The sequence below is a fragment of the Anabrus simplex genome, chromosome 7 (assembly GCF_040414725.1).
Source record: "Anabrus simplex isolate iqAnaSimp1 chromosome 7, ASM4041472v1, whole genome shotgun sequence".
Taxonomy (NCBI): Eukaryota; Metazoa; Arthropoda; class Insecta; order Orthoptera; family Tettigoniidae; genus Anabrus; species Anabrus simplex.
In genome coordinates this window covers 229,877,213-229,893,013 of record NC_090271.1, presented here as the reverse complement: position 1 = coordinate 229,893,013, position 15,801 = coordinate 229,877,213, and the positions used below count along the sequence as shown (strand labels likewise).

Sequence of the window (15,801 nt, the reverse complement as noted above, 5' to 3'; positions counted from 1 at the left end):
AGATGTCTGCAAGGATTCCTGAAGCTGGTGACCCCATGGGAAGACCTATCTGTTGGTAAATGACATTATTGAAAGTGAAGAAATTGTTGTTCAAAGTAAATTCCAGAATTCGAATAAATTCATCTATTTCGCCTATACTTAAATTGCTGAATTTGGAGAGATTGTTTTTGATCAATTGTACGGTGCTGTTAACGGGAACATTAGCGTACATGTTAGTAATATCAAAAGAATGAAGAGTGTGGTGTTTGGATAAATTAAAGTGTTTGATCTTATTGCAGAATTCTAAGGAGTTCTTTACTGATGTGTTGGCTTGAAAACGATAGTGTGACTTGAGGAATTTGTGAATGAAACGAGATACTTCATAGGTCGGACTGTTTCTGAAATTGATAATGGGTCTTATGGGGATGTCTGTTTTATGGATCTTGGGTAGCGCTTTGGCTGTGGGAAGTTTCGGATTCATGATAATCATTTTGGATTTTTCAAGGTCATTAAACAGAAATGAAATGTTCTTGATGATGGTTTTTAGGTCTCTTTGTATTTTATTAGTTGGATCTTTTTTAGAGGTTATGAAGTTGTTGTCTGTAAAAAACGTGTGTGCTTTATTAACATAGTCACTTTTGTCCATGATTACGGTAGCATTTCCTTTGTCGGCTTTTGTTATAATTAAGTCGTTTTGTTTCACTTTTTTCTTAAGTTTGTTTACTTTAGCTACGTGCACTGTGTTGGGTTTAATGGTTTGTTGTTGACTGAGGATGGAAGATAGCTTGTGTTTGACTTCATATCGGACCTCTTCTTGTATATTAATGGGTAATTTATTAATGGCCAATTCAGATTCAGCTATGGTGGAAATTAAATTATCATGGTTAGAAGGATTACCCCAATTATGTTTAGGTCCCTTGCTCAGCACATCAAGATCATCGGCATCAAGAATGATTTTACTTAAGTTTACTACAGGTTGGTGAAAATCATTAGACCTTGTATTATTTGAGTTATTATGTTTGCTAAGTATTGTTTTTGTTTTTGAAAGAGCATTCCATTTCTTGTCAAAAACAAAAACAATACTTAGCAAACATAATAACTCAAATAATACAAGGTCTAATGATTTTCACCAACCTGTAGTAAACTTAAGTAAAATCATTCTTGATGCCGATGATCTTGATGTGCTGAGCAAGGGACCTAAACATAATTGGGGTAATCCTTCTAACCATGATAATTTAATTTCCACCATAGCTGAATCTGAATTGGCCATTAATAAATTACCCATTAATATACAAGAAGAGGTCCGATATGAAGTCAAACACAAGCTATCTTCCATCCTCAGTCAACAACAAACCATTAAACCCAACACAGTGCACGTAGCTAAAGTAAACAAACTTAAGAAAAAAGTGAAACAAAACGACTTAATTATAACAAAAGCCGACAAAGGAAATGCTACCGTAATCATGGACAAAAGTGACTATGTTAATAAAGCACACACGTTTTTTACAGACAACAACTTCATAACCTCTAAAAAAGATCCAACTAATAAAATACAAAGAGACCTAAAAACCATCATCAAGAACATTTCATTTCTGTTTAATGACCTTGAAAAATCCAAAATGATTATCATGAATCCGAAACTTCCCACAGCCAAAGCGCTACCCAAGATCCATAAAACAGACATCCCCATAAGACCCATTATCAATTTCAGAAACAGTCCGACCTATGAAGTATCTCGTTTCATTCACAAATTCCTCAAGTCACACTATCGTTTTCAAGCCAACACATCAGTAAAGAACTCCTTAGAATTCTGCAATAAGATCAAACACTTTAATTTATCCAAACACCACACTCTTCATTCTTTTGATATTACTAACATGTACGCTAATGTTCCCGTTAACAGCACCGTACAATTGATCAAAAACAATCTCTCCAAATTCAGCAATTTAAGTATAGGCGAAATAGATGAATTTATTCGAATTCTGGAATTCACTTTGAACAACAATTTCTTCACTTTCAATAATGTCATTTACCAACAGATAGGTCTTCCCATGGGGTCACCAGCTTCAGGAATCCTTGCAGACATCTACATTGATCATTTAGAACATTCTCACATCATTGGCAAGATCAATGGCATCCAACACTGGACACGCTTTGTAGATGACACCTTTGTTATTTTAGACTCCCACGTTACCAACAGCAACACAGTACTTGGATTTCTCAACTCTATTGACCCACATATAAAATTCACCATAGAGTCAGAAAACAATAAAGCCCTTAATTACCTGGACTTAACCATTATGCGCAACAGCAACAACACTTTATCCTTCAATATATACAGGAAACCCACCCACACCATCAATACCATCCATCAGACCTCTGTGCACCCAGACATACATAAAAAAGCAGCTTACAATAGCATGGTCCTCAGAGCATTAACTATCCCTTTATCTCGCAAGAATTTCAAAAAAGAAATTAATACCATCTACAACATTGCAGAACACAATGGTTACAATAGAACCTTCATCAGCAGAATCATCAATAGATACAAAAGCAGACCCAAAACTACCCTAGCAAAAGATTCTGCTCCAAAAGAAAAATTTTCCACATTCACTTTCAATAATAGTAGCATTTACCAAATTTCTAATATTTTCAAGAAACACAGCATCAAAATAGCTTACAGAACCTCCCACACCAACTCCAAACTCATTTTCAATCCACACACTGTCAACAATAACAATAGCAACATCAACAACAAATATTTGAACTCCGGAGTTTACAAATTAAAGTGCCAATCCTGTAATTCCAGCTACATAGGTCAAACAGGCCGCAATTTTGTCATAAGATACGCCGAACATCGCAACGCTCTCAAATATAATCGTTTTTCAGCTATGAGCGAACACCATAAAACATCCAGCCACGAATACACTTCAATAGACAAAGACCTGAAGATCTTGCATTATGAGCAAAAAGGCACCTTGCTCAACATTCTCGAGAGCATCCACATCGATTTAGATCAGTTTATGAACCCCACTCACAATTTAAATGAAGTCAGCGAGAAAAAGAACATTCTACTTGAAACATTCATTCCATACATTTGTCAGAACTTCCATAACACAAACAAACCCCACCTCCATCTCCCCGACTCACCACCACTCCCCCCCTCCCCTCCTCACAACACCCCTCCCCCTCCGCTCCTTCCAACCTAGCAAACACAGCCAACCAACAATAGACTCGATCACGCGACCGAGACCGTCACTTTAAGAAGGCCACACCATTCGAGTTTTAGAAGTCAGCGAGTAAACTAACATCCTCTTGAAACATTCATTCCTTATATTTGCCAAACAAACCCACCTCCATCTCTCCAACTCAACATCCCCTCCCTTCCTCAAACCAGCCCTGCACCTCCCTTCCCCCTCCGTTCCTTCCAACCTAACAAACACAGCCAACCAACAATAGACTCGATCACGCGACCGAGACCGTCACTTTATTCATTCTTTATATTTGCCAAACAAACCCACCTCCATCTCTCCAACTCAACACCCCTCCCTTCCTCAAACCAGCCCTGTACCTCCCCTTCCCCCTCCGCTCCTTCCATCCTAGCAGACACAGCCGAACCAACAATAGACTCGATCACGCGAACGAGACCGTTACTTTGAGAAAGCCAGGCCACTAGAGAGGACAACCACCTACTGCACACCGTAAGTTTAAGCTTTCTTCACAACCATTCCACACTTTTTACTTATCAACCCATGTTTCTCATACAACCTCATTTTTTCCATTACAGATTAGAACTTCATTGACGGTTTCCACTAGATTACTACAATTTACTATGCATCTGTCTTCTACCTAACACAGCTTCTCATATTTTTTATATGCGGCCCTTCCGACCCCTCTATAATAAGGCAAAACACCAGCCAACATTATGAAACAATAATGAAGAAAGGGACCGCTAGATTGAGAACATATTAAGAATGCTGCTATTTCTGAAGCCTTAAATTTAAGGTGTTTTTTCTCCTTATCACAGGCTTTTCGCCTGCAGGTTAATTCAGGCTTGGTTTCTCTCAAAATGTTTGCTCCCGCTCTCCTCCTGACCATTTTGATGTGATGGGTTTCCACTAGGATTTTGACAGCGATTTCAAACTGTTTTGTCGTTTTTATAAACTAATAATTTGTAAACTATGAGGTCCACAACCTCACCATGTGCTACTACCATTCATTTCCATCTGCATCATTTGTTTTCTCATTCCCTTGTTTCTTAGGTTAACGCAGTTTTTTAGTATCAATTATTATTTCAAATTAACTCCTGTTTCACTGAATTTTGTTGCAATAAGTTGTTTTTTACTCTGCATTTTGATGTAAATATTGTATATTTGTGCTATTTTGTTTCCGTCTAGGCTCTCTTTTGTTTGTTTTTTCATTTGCGCTTTCATTATGTTTTTTAGCATTTTTTCAACTCATATTATGTAAATTATTCCACCCCCCCCCTAATTTTTTCACTGAAGATGGCTCAAACGAGCCGAAACATGTCTGAACTTGTTTACTCCGTCTAATGACGGAATATATGATGTATTGAATAGGAGGATACTTTCATTTTTCGCCATTGTAAAGTGAAAACCGTCAATACGGAATGATTCTAATATCTTGTAACCCACTGATTTAGTAAATCTCTTCTGCCGCTCTTTTCCTTAAGCATTTTTAGAAACTAAAACTTTTAAAAATGAAATGCAGGGCATTAAAATGGAACGTAACTAATGAACTGAAGATATTTCTGTCCTGACCAAGTGCCCAACCTCCTGAGATTATTATCTGCTGTGGTAGAGAAAGGAATTCAGGGAAGTCCAGCCTGCCTACCCACACCTAAGCTATCTGTTGCCATTGTCAGTTGTGAAAGTAAAGTGCCGTTACACAGAGAGTTGAAAATACCAACTAGTGAGGGATGTACAAAACAGATTTATTTTAGTAGTTCTTTTAATTGTCCTTAAATTCAGACATTATGTACCGGAATATGCTGTAAAACCTTGTTAATTCGAAGTCGTTGGGACTCAAAAATCGGACTTCGAATTACGTGATTCGATTTAACCGCCAATTCGCAATTCGTAAATACCAACCCTTGCCGCGTTACAAAATATTCTAAGGCCCGTTACTGCATGCAGTTAACCTTAATTCACAGTTTATACCATTCAAATGCCACGAAAAAGAACTATTTCCAAAATGTATCCAAGAAGGTGCATTTACAGTATTCAAATAATGCACTCTGATATTTCACTGGCAAACATAACCTCACGCAACGAAAAATGAAGAAAGATAAAAAGCACGATTCAAAGACGAGGAGAAATCTATGCTGGCTCCCATGTATGAGTGCTTTATTAATTGGATTACTATACTGTATGCATTTTAGATGCCTTGTATTTACACAGAAAGTACCCGATGCCCTTAAAATCAAACTTTCCTATGACTATCCTTGTACGATTTCCCGCCATGGCACTTCTCTCGTACTTCAGAAACGTAAACACTTGCCGCGTCACAAAGTATTATAACACCCATTAATACATGCAATCACCTCGATTCACAGTTCAAACCTTTCAAATGCCATGGAAAAAACATTCCGAAATGTATCCAAAAAGGTGCATTTACAATGTTCAAATAATGCACTTGGATAAATCACTGACAAACATAACCTCACGCAACGAAAGAAAAAAAATCACACAATTCAAAGATGAGGATAAATGATGCCGGTTCCCCTGTGCAAATGCATTTTTTTTTTTTTCTGTACTGTTCGCATTTTTAAATGCTTAGTACTGGCATGGAAAGTGCCCGACGCCATTAAAACATTGTGGTTATCGAACTTTCCTATGACGAGGGGATAAAGTTTCTCATTTCCATGTGCATTGCAACGCACTACTATGACCCCCACCCCCATCCTAGTACGATTCTCCAGCTGGCACTTTCTCCTTTAAAACCATAAGACCGTTTGGGCTCACATTAAAATAAAGCAATGCAGTTTCACCGGCAATGAAAATATTGTACGGTGCCTACGAATTTATTATATGAGCCACGTTTTTCGTCAACTGTCGGCATCGCCAGTGTTTGCGGATTCTGTTTTCCCGCACACTGCCCGTTGCGTGATATTACGGCGTTCCTTAAAAGGTTGAATACAAAAGAATTCAGATTTCATTCAACTTAGCAATCATGAAGCGTACTGTAGACCCACCGAAGTGAGTGTAAGTGCAGAAAGCTACCCCTCCACGTTCCGGAACGCACGTTCTATTATGACGCGGAGCAGATAAATTTCGAGTTGAAATTACTCTGTAACATACTATTGTTTTAAAATGTAAAGGCAGTTTCGAATTAAAAGTCTGAATTTCGGTAATGGGTCCGACATTGTACTTCGAATTACCAATTATCCGTATTTCGAATTAAACAATTTAAATAACATGCAAAACTGTATCTCATGTTTCTGGGAAAGAGAGAGCGTCTTCGAATTAGGCGGGATTTTGAATTAACCGATTTCGAATTATTGAGGTTTTACTGTACATCTAGAATGTGCACTAACCCTCAAAATATGTCAAAATATGCAATTGCATATGTGCATATGCATTTTTAAAAAATCTGGGCCCTAATTATCAAAAAGGTCTAAGATACTAATTTCTTGCGCATTGCTAGTGGGGTACTTTGCACATTGCTTCCCATGGCCCAAACATTTGAAATATATTTCCCAAATCATTCCATGTTTCTAATGCTGGTATTTCATGGAGTTCCAAAGTATTTCAGCAGAATTTGTTAAATGAGATGTTTTAGTTAACTTTTCATAGGCCTATCTCATTCCTTAAAAAGAGGTTATCAAAACAAGAAATGCTATCTCTACTCCTTTCATTACCAGAAGAATCTTAGTCTGCATATTGAATAATTGATTTTTAAATTTTTTTTTACTATTTGCTTTACGTCGCACTGACACAGATAGGTCTTATGGCGACGATGGGATAGGAAAGGCCTAGGAATGGGAAGGAAGCGGCCGTGGCCTTAATTAAGGTACAGCCCCAGCATTTGCCTGGTGCGAAAATGGGGAAACTACGGAAAACCATCTTCAGGGCTGCCGACAGTGGGATTAGAACCCACTATCTCCTGATTACTGGATACTGGCCGCACTTAAGCTACTGCAGCTATCGAGCTCGGTGAATAATTGATCTCGGCTCCCATTCTGCTTAGATTGAATAACCTTCCATTAAAATTCACACAATTGTTCACAGTACATAGTCTTATTTACAATTCTGAAGAAACCATTGCAACATGCTTTCTCACATGAATCAAAACACCACGTAAAAAGTGTAACATTTTCAGTCGTCTACAAGTGCTACAGCATCATCGCCAATTGTTCCTGATAATGCATTATATTACAACCGCATGGAATTGGCCCTCCAGAGAAGACACAGTAAGTCTAATGAAGGTTTCAAGGTTTGGCAAGCAAACAAGGAACACTACAGCTGTACTTGAAGTTAGCTTAGACTGACCATATGAAAAAAAAACATGGTTGTCAAAGACCTGCTTGAGGAGACAAATGAAAGCTGCACTAGCAGATCTGATGAGATACTGTACTTCAGTGTCTATGATGACATTTGTCGAAAGGTGGCTTATAGTTTGCAGGGTCTCCCCATTGACCATGATGAAAGAAGCTGCCTCATTGGAGTTTGGTGTTGGTTAGTAAAGATCATGTGTTTCGTTAATATTATGTTCTAAGCCAATACTAGTATATGTTTCTTTGAATGCATTCAAAATAGCTTATACTGGCTAGAACAACACTGTAGTCTGCATATTCGAGTTAAATGAAGTTGAGGATACTTTGATCTTGGTTCATAGTCTGCTTAGATTGAATAACCTTCCATCAAATTTCAACACCATTGTTCACAGTACATATTCTTATTTACCATTTAGAATAAAAACCACTGTGATATGCTTTCTCATTCGAAGCAAAATACCAAAGTATAACATTTTTAAAGGTCAGTATCAGGAAGAAACAACATGCAGTGCTGGTCAGACAGAACAGAAGAGCGTATGAGGATTTCTAAAAATTCTGTGTCAATCATAAAAAAAAAATAAAAATACAATATGTATAATACTTACCCTCCCTGTCTGGAGCAACTGAGGGCAGCAGATACGTCACCACAGCGGAGACAGAAATAGATCATAGGCCAGATAGGTAGTCCATTGACCAATCCATCTTCAAGGCCTGCCATGGCAGCAGCCCCACATAATTTCATATAGCTGGCCACAAGAGGGATTGTACCAGGCACACCACCACGCTGTGCTTGTAAAAGGTTTCCTTCCACTTGCCTCCGCATAAACATCTTGTACCTGTAATACATTAAATTCAAAGCAAAAGTATTCACCACCACCAGCAACAGTTAAATTATTTCACTGTAGATGTGATGCCAGTAATGCTCTGAACCTACAAACTGGCTAACCTCAAATATAAAATCACATACAAAATAGTACAATATCAGTAGCCTGAAGCAACAGTAGCTGCTTTCGTACAGAATGAATGTTTAAAAATTTGAATTAGCGAGAACGAAGAAAAATGAAATAATAAAATCATATAAAATAGAATACATTTCAGCTATGTCAATGAAGGCAGTAATTTATTCAAACAAAAAACTGCTTGAAAGAACACACTTAGCCACAGAACACAGCTCTCTTTATACTGAATCACACCCTCATTCTTTGTGCTGAAATCATACATAACAAGCAGAACCGCCAGAGTGAAATAACATTTGCCAATAATGTTTGAAGTACCAAACACAATTAGAACCAGAGTTAACAGAGCAAAAATCATAATATTACTGTTCATATATTCTTTCTGCGTATATCATATGCTGTGAGGAAAGTAATGGCAAATTACCTCCTCATTCATCACCCCCCTGTGGGTGGGGGCGGTAGAATAACACCCACGGTATCCCCTGCCTGTCGTAAGAGGCGACTAAAAGGGGCCTCAGGGGCTCTAAACTTTGGAGCGTGGGTTGGCGACCACGGGGCCCTCAGCTGAGTCCTGGCATTGCTTCCACTTACTTGTGCCAGGCTCCTCACTTTCATCTATCCTATCCGACCACCCTTGGTCAACTCGTGTTCTTTTCTGATCCCGACGCTATTAGGTTTGCGAGGGCTAGGGAGTCTTTCATTTTCACGCCCTTCGCGGCCCTTGTCTTACTTTGGCCGATATCTTCATTTTTCGAAGTGTCGGATCCCTTCCATTTTTCCCTCTGATTAGTGTTATATAGAGGATGGTTGCCCAGTTGTACTTCCTCTTAAAACAATAATCACCACCACCACCACCTAATTCATCATTCCCTTTAAGTCTCATTTTGGTGTCACCATTTGTTTCTGCGGTTTCCCTATAATCACATAAATGTTGGTGGCGGTAGACACATAATCTTCGTCAGTGGAGTTGTTGTATACATTGTGTCGTCCCACATTATGTCATCCTCCGAGCCATCCATCATATTACATATCCCAATCTTGAAGCTCCTCGTAACAATGTATTTCATGATCAGATTCCAACCTCGAAAAATCCAAGAGCACAATTGTTCAATGCTAAGTCGCTTAATGCTGCCCATTTTTGCGAGTCTGAAGGAACCAAATGCTATCCGGAGATAATATTTGAATGGTTTATTCACCGACATATCTAGCGGCTGTAAAATTTATGTTAGCCCATCTGGTATTATGATGGGAACAAATTTGAGAAGGGACATCTCATTTATAATGGGCTCTGCAAAACGGCCACAAAAACAGTCCAGAACAAGCATGGATTGTTTAAGAAATAAATCCAGGGTGTAGATCACACACAACTTTCAGCTAGTCTTTCATTATATCAGCTGACATCCATCCTTTTTCCTGCACTTGAACGACAATGCCAGCTGGAAGATTGCACTTGGCCGAGTTTTTCTTTTGAAAATGAAAATACGTGGTAGCTCTACTATCTACCATAACTGCCAACTTGATGGTGCACCATAATTTCTCCATGCTTGTTTTTCTTTCTGCTTTACGTCGCACCATTACAGACAGGTCTTATGGCGATGATGGGACAGGAAAGGCCTAGGAATGGGAAGGATGCAGGTGTGGCCTTAATTAAGGTACAGCCCCAGCATTTGCCTGATGTGAAAATGGGGAAACTACAGAAAACCATCTTCAGAGCTGTCGACAGTGGGATTGGAACCCACTATCTCCTGGATGCGGGCTTACAGCTGAGCTGCGTGTTGTTTTGATGACGATGATGCTTGTTTAAAGGGGCCTAACATCTAGGTCATCGGCCCCCAATGGTACGAAATGAGATGAAATTTAATGACAACTTAAAAGTCCAAAATTCATCCACTAACCAGAATTCAAAACGTGATGAAGAATGAATGGATGGATATGAATTTAAAATAATCAGCAGATCCAACTCACAATACTGGAAGTTAAAAATAATTCCAAAATCAATCCACTGACTAAAATTCAAAAAGATGAAATGAACAATGATGAACAATGATTATGAACTTAAAACAATCAGTGGATCTGACCTGCAATGCCCCACCTCCTCAGAAACTATCTTGAAAAATAGTATTAGTGACCAAGAGACTGCTTGCAAAGCACAATCCTAAATTGATGATGCTTGTCGTCTAAAGGGGTCCAAAATCTAGGTCAACGGCCTTTCATAATTGTACTTATTGGTAGTAAAGTAGAACCATGGTATTTCTTATGTTGTGGTACTAATCAGAAGTACTGTAGACTCATGGTGTTCCACACATTATGGTACTACACATAAGTATTGTACATCACACAGGTAATGCAGACCTGTGATGTTTCTCACATTATAGTGTCACTCATAGGCAACGCAAACCCACGGTGTGCCTCACATAGGTGTACTAATCACGGGCGCCGGTATTCTCGTTGTGTTGCTCACATAGTGGGTAATACACACAGGCAACACCCAGACCCGTGCTGTTTCTCACATAATCGTACTAATCACAGGCAACATAAGCCTGTGGTGTTTCGCATATAGTGGTAGTAATCACAGGTACTGTAAACCCACCATGAACCACTACCTGCTGCTACTAATCACAAACCTACTGAGTATATAACATAGTGGTACTACTCGCACGTAACGGCGACACATGGTGTTCCCTGTGTGATGGTACTAATCAAAAGTAGTTTCATGGTTCTAATAAATACAATCATCGCCTGGTCGCCCCTTTTAGTCGCCTCTCACGACAGACAGGGGATACCGTGGGTGTATTCTTCGTCTTCATCCCCCAACCACAGGTGGTAGACATATTTTTAAAAAAAGGGATCCGTCACTTCGAAAAATGAAGTAACGGACGAAGAAAGGCAAGGGCCATGAAGGGCATGAAAATGAAAGTCTCCCTAGGCCTAATGCTCTAATACCGCCAGGGTCGAAAAAGAACAAGAGTTGACCAAGGGAGGTCGGACAGGATAGATGAATGTGAGGAGCCTGGCACAAGTAAGTGGAAGCAATGCCAGGACTCAGCTAAGGGCCCCATGGTCGCCACCCCATGCTCCCAAGTTGAGAACCCCTTGGGCTCCTTTTAGTCGCCTCTTACAACAGGCAGGGGATACTGTGGATGTATTCTTCATCTGCGTCCCCCACCCACAGGGGGTAAGAATGTAGGCATCAGAGATGAAATTCTTAAGATCAACTACCCAGAAGACCAGGGCAGACAAGTTAAGAAATGAGGTGGTGAAGCAGGGAGCTGGGATTAAAACATCTCTACTACACTGAGTTAGCATATCCAGGCTATAGTGGGTTCAGACTCATGAAGGGAATGGATCAGATGAAAAAAGTCTGAGTGCACTTGGAAAGAGAGGTAGAAAGAAGGTGCCTGATTGGAAGACCTAGAAGTGGTGGTGGTGATTATTGTTTTAAGAGGAAGTACAACTAGGCAACCATCCTCTACATAACACTAATCAGAGGGAAAATATGGAAGGGATCCAACACTTAGAAAAATGAAGATATCGGCCAAAGGAAGACAAGGGCCACGAAGGGCGTGAAAATGAAAGACTCCCTAGCCCTCGCAAACCTAATAGCGTCGGGGTCAGAAAAGAACAAGAGTTGACCAAGAGAGGTCGGATAGGATAGATGAAAGTGAGGAGCCTGGCACAAGTAAGTGGAACCAGGTGGATGAATATGGTTAAGACTGGCAATTCAGCAAGGGAAAGGACAGCAGATGATGTTTTGAAGAACAAGACATTCATGAATAAAGGAGAGTCCATGCATTGATGTGCTTTTCCACAGTTTCACCTTTAACTATTTTGTGGTGGCTTGAACAAATGATGGACTAACTCATGTCTATTAAGCCATATGCCTGATACAGATTTCTGAAGAGGCATGGATTTTGTCCCAGTTCTTCTTTGAACAATATCAGCATGTAAAAACATCCTAATTTCTTTTACTTTTTTTCATTGCATTGGTACAATATGTGTTCAAAACGTGAACCATCATGTGCTACACATCGTTCATAATGTTTTCACAGATTATTGAACATGTTCATAAACAAAGGGTTGATGTGAGAACACAAAAAATGACATTTCAAACAATTCAGGAATATTTGTAGGGGTGCCACCTGTCTTGCAAACTGATCATTTCAATAACCTCATACATAGGCATCTGAGGCCATGATGTGGGGAGCAGGAAGGGTACAGGAATGGAGTTCCACAAGAAATTTAGATATCTCCAAAGTGTCATTGCAGAAGGGAAAGTGACTCCCCACAATGTGGGCTGTAGCTCCATCTGTTGTTGTTGTTGTTGTTGTTGTTGTTGGAGAAGTTACTTCAATATTTTTTTACATCCCAGTACCTAATTTTACAGCTTTTGGAAGGAGTTAGTTCTTGGTGCAACGAAAACAGCACAAATCCCTCATGAATATGGTAATAATGAAGTCTCTGATTTGAAACATGTACTGAACAGACCTATCACTCACCCCTAGTTTTAGCTATCTTCATGTAGACTACGCTATAGGGGGCGGTTACATTGTTGGAGAGGTCTTCAATATTTCTCGTTTGTGGTGACGGTTCCTGGACATCCTGTAGTCCACTTTCATTGACATATAACTGACCCTGTATAATGGAACTTGTCAATGATTTTTTTTGTTTTTTTGTGCCTCCTTATTAAATTGCTCCTTGTGCTGTGTTTTAATGTGAAGCAAACTCAACCAATTCTGATGCCCCACTATGTACCTAACATCAGAAATAATGTTCCACGATAAACACCTCCTCTGTTGTAACTACCACAATTGCAAAAATCAACACAACATTGAATTTGCAATATGTCAAACTATTATATTCGATAAATACTTTGTTGCAGAGAAACATGAGCAATAATTTCAGTGTCCTTAGATTTGTCGCATACCATTTTTCTGTGTAGAAGTCTAACATTTAGGAATTTTTCTTGCTCGCATCCAGTACTATGTTGTTTTTTTTTTTTTTTTTTTACAAAAGAAATGTTCAGGTATTAAACTGTTCCAAAATAAATTGCTCAAGCTCCATTGCAATTTCACAAAAATCACCAGAATTTAAGTGTTCCTGGTTATAACTAGTAAAAAAAACACTATCACTCACAGCACAGCTATCTCACGACTTGGATCTCAAGACTAAACAAATACACCAGTGGAGAATGAAAAATGTGCAAAATAGCCCAAGAAGTGTTGGCAGAGTCCACCAGATGGCTGTGGCAATAGCCAAAGAGGCTATTCAGTACCTCTTTTCACTATACCCGCTGTTCTCCAGCTACTTCCTATACGTACTGAATCTATCGCTCTATAGGTAACTCCTTTACTGAGCATTCATTAAACATATATTCTATCATATACGATAATCATAGGCATAATAAATCAAGCTGAATAACAAAAATACGTAGGGAAGAGCAATATACACAGACAAGAATACGAATGATCCACAGAGTAGATTACAATGGCATAAATTTAAGCAATAAGTTTTTTCAGTTAGAAAAGTCCTGTGTAGACTGATACACTAGACTGGCAGGTAGTCAAGAGAAAATTGACATAATGGAAAACATAAAGGGGAGGCTAGGGATAGAAGAGAAAATGGTAGGAAAGATCAAAGTGGGTCTTTCTAGTGTTGAGGCCTAGGTCGGTCTGTTATTAAATTATGAAGGTACCTTGAAAACAAGTCAAAAGCTGAAGTTTTAAGAACTGCAACTGCTTTCAAATAAAAATATTTACAGTATTTTAAATCATTTTAACAAGACCATATGTATAAGATCTCAGGGGGCCAACATTAAGAAATTTTGCTAGATACTGGTTACAATTAACATTAATAAAATTATGTAATGGTTCCACCTTTTCAATACATCTAAATAAACAGTAATGTAGAAGATATAGTTTTTTCACCAGACGTTTATTTATCTGTGCATTGTTTTTTCTGTTTTTGAGTGATCGGCTGATGATGACCCGGAACTTAGGGTCAAAACCGATACCATTTATGATCAGCTAGTAATGTAACCTTACATTACTAAGTTTACATGTATTGAAAGGTGGAACCATTACATAATTTTATTAATTTTAATTGTGAACTCAGTTCAATACGGACCATAATGAAATTCTTATCTTTCAAGATATAAGTTAATCATGAAATTATGTTTAACCTCCAACAGTGTGGTTACATGAGCCACATAAAATTAAAACCCACAAACCTTTGCCACAACTAATTATTTTCTGTTAAAAATATTCAAGTGACAAGGATAATCATGAAAAAGCTTACCTGTCCTCAAAATATTTCTTAGCTTGAGATATGAGAGCATGTTTCACAACAGGAGTTAACCTGGCAACTATAGGCTCGCCCTTAGCCTGTGGAGGGACCTGGACCATGTAGTGTACCATCTCCCATAATTCTGATACTTTCTGTAACAAGAACAAACTTGAGTAATGTCAGAATAAAAACAAATTTCTTCAATACTGAATTTTAACATTATATTGAACTAGAAAATAGAAAATACGGTATATAACATTGTTATCAATCTGTAATCAAAGGTAAAACTAAGATTGGATGAGTTGGTCTCCATTTATTTCATAAAATGCATATTATGCATAAAATGCATATATTATTATTATTATTATTATTATTATTATTATTATTATTATAACAACAACAATAACAATAATGGCATGTAGCCTCTGAAGAGGCCTGGTTGGTGCCCTATAGTTGAGCCTCACATCAGAGAGGATGGGACCCTACCTACGATGAATTCTAGTGTTGAAGATAGCAGAAATACCCAGCCCCTAAGCCACAGGAATTAACCACTGAAAGTTAAAATCCTCAACCTGATCAGTAATTGAACCCACGATCCTCTGAACAGACGATTTGAACACTGGCCATACAGCTAAGGAGATGGACCATGATTTAATATGGTGCCGTGTCCTCCCCAGGACATGAACTCAGGATGGCAGTTCCCTCCGAGAACCAAATCACAAGGAAGTAGGAGGAGCTGCTGTGGCCTGACATATTAGGGTTAACTGGCACAAAAGCTGGGATTGAGTACTTATAAATGCAGTACTTGTAAATATGGTAAGACATTTTAACATGTAATTCATATAACTTGTAATTGTGGTCGAAAGAGTGATGTTCTAAAATCTTGAGCAATCCTGGGCAAGAAGTCTGTTACAAGGCTTAGAGTAATGGTCACGGGACCGTGACTCACAAGTACACAAAACAAAGGTCAAGCCACTGACAATCTTGAGACGTATAGGAATTATATGAAAATGCAGGCATCTGATTAGCTAGAACCATGGACGGTTCTACAGTGATGTCTCATAGAAT

General features: G+C 38.7%; 1 protein-coding gene across 2 annotated transcripts in view; it reads right to left on the bottom strand.

The window, feature by feature from the left end:
* LOC136877498 (nuclear pore complex protein Nup93) overlaps positions 1-15,801 on the bottom strand; it is a 262,104-nt gene that overhangs the window by 115,692 nt on the left and 130,611 nt on the right. For both annotated transcript variants that reach the window (XM_067151599.2, XM_067151600.2), the window contains exons 6-7: positions 14,746-14,885; positions 8,101-8,331 (exon numbers count right to left, since the gene is read on the bottom strand). In XM_067151599.2, the coding sequence (XP_067007700.1) occupies positions 8,101-8,331; positions 14,746-14,885 (371 nt within the window). The remainder of the gene's footprint in view (positions 1-8,100; positions 8,332-14,745; positions 14,886-15,801) is intronic.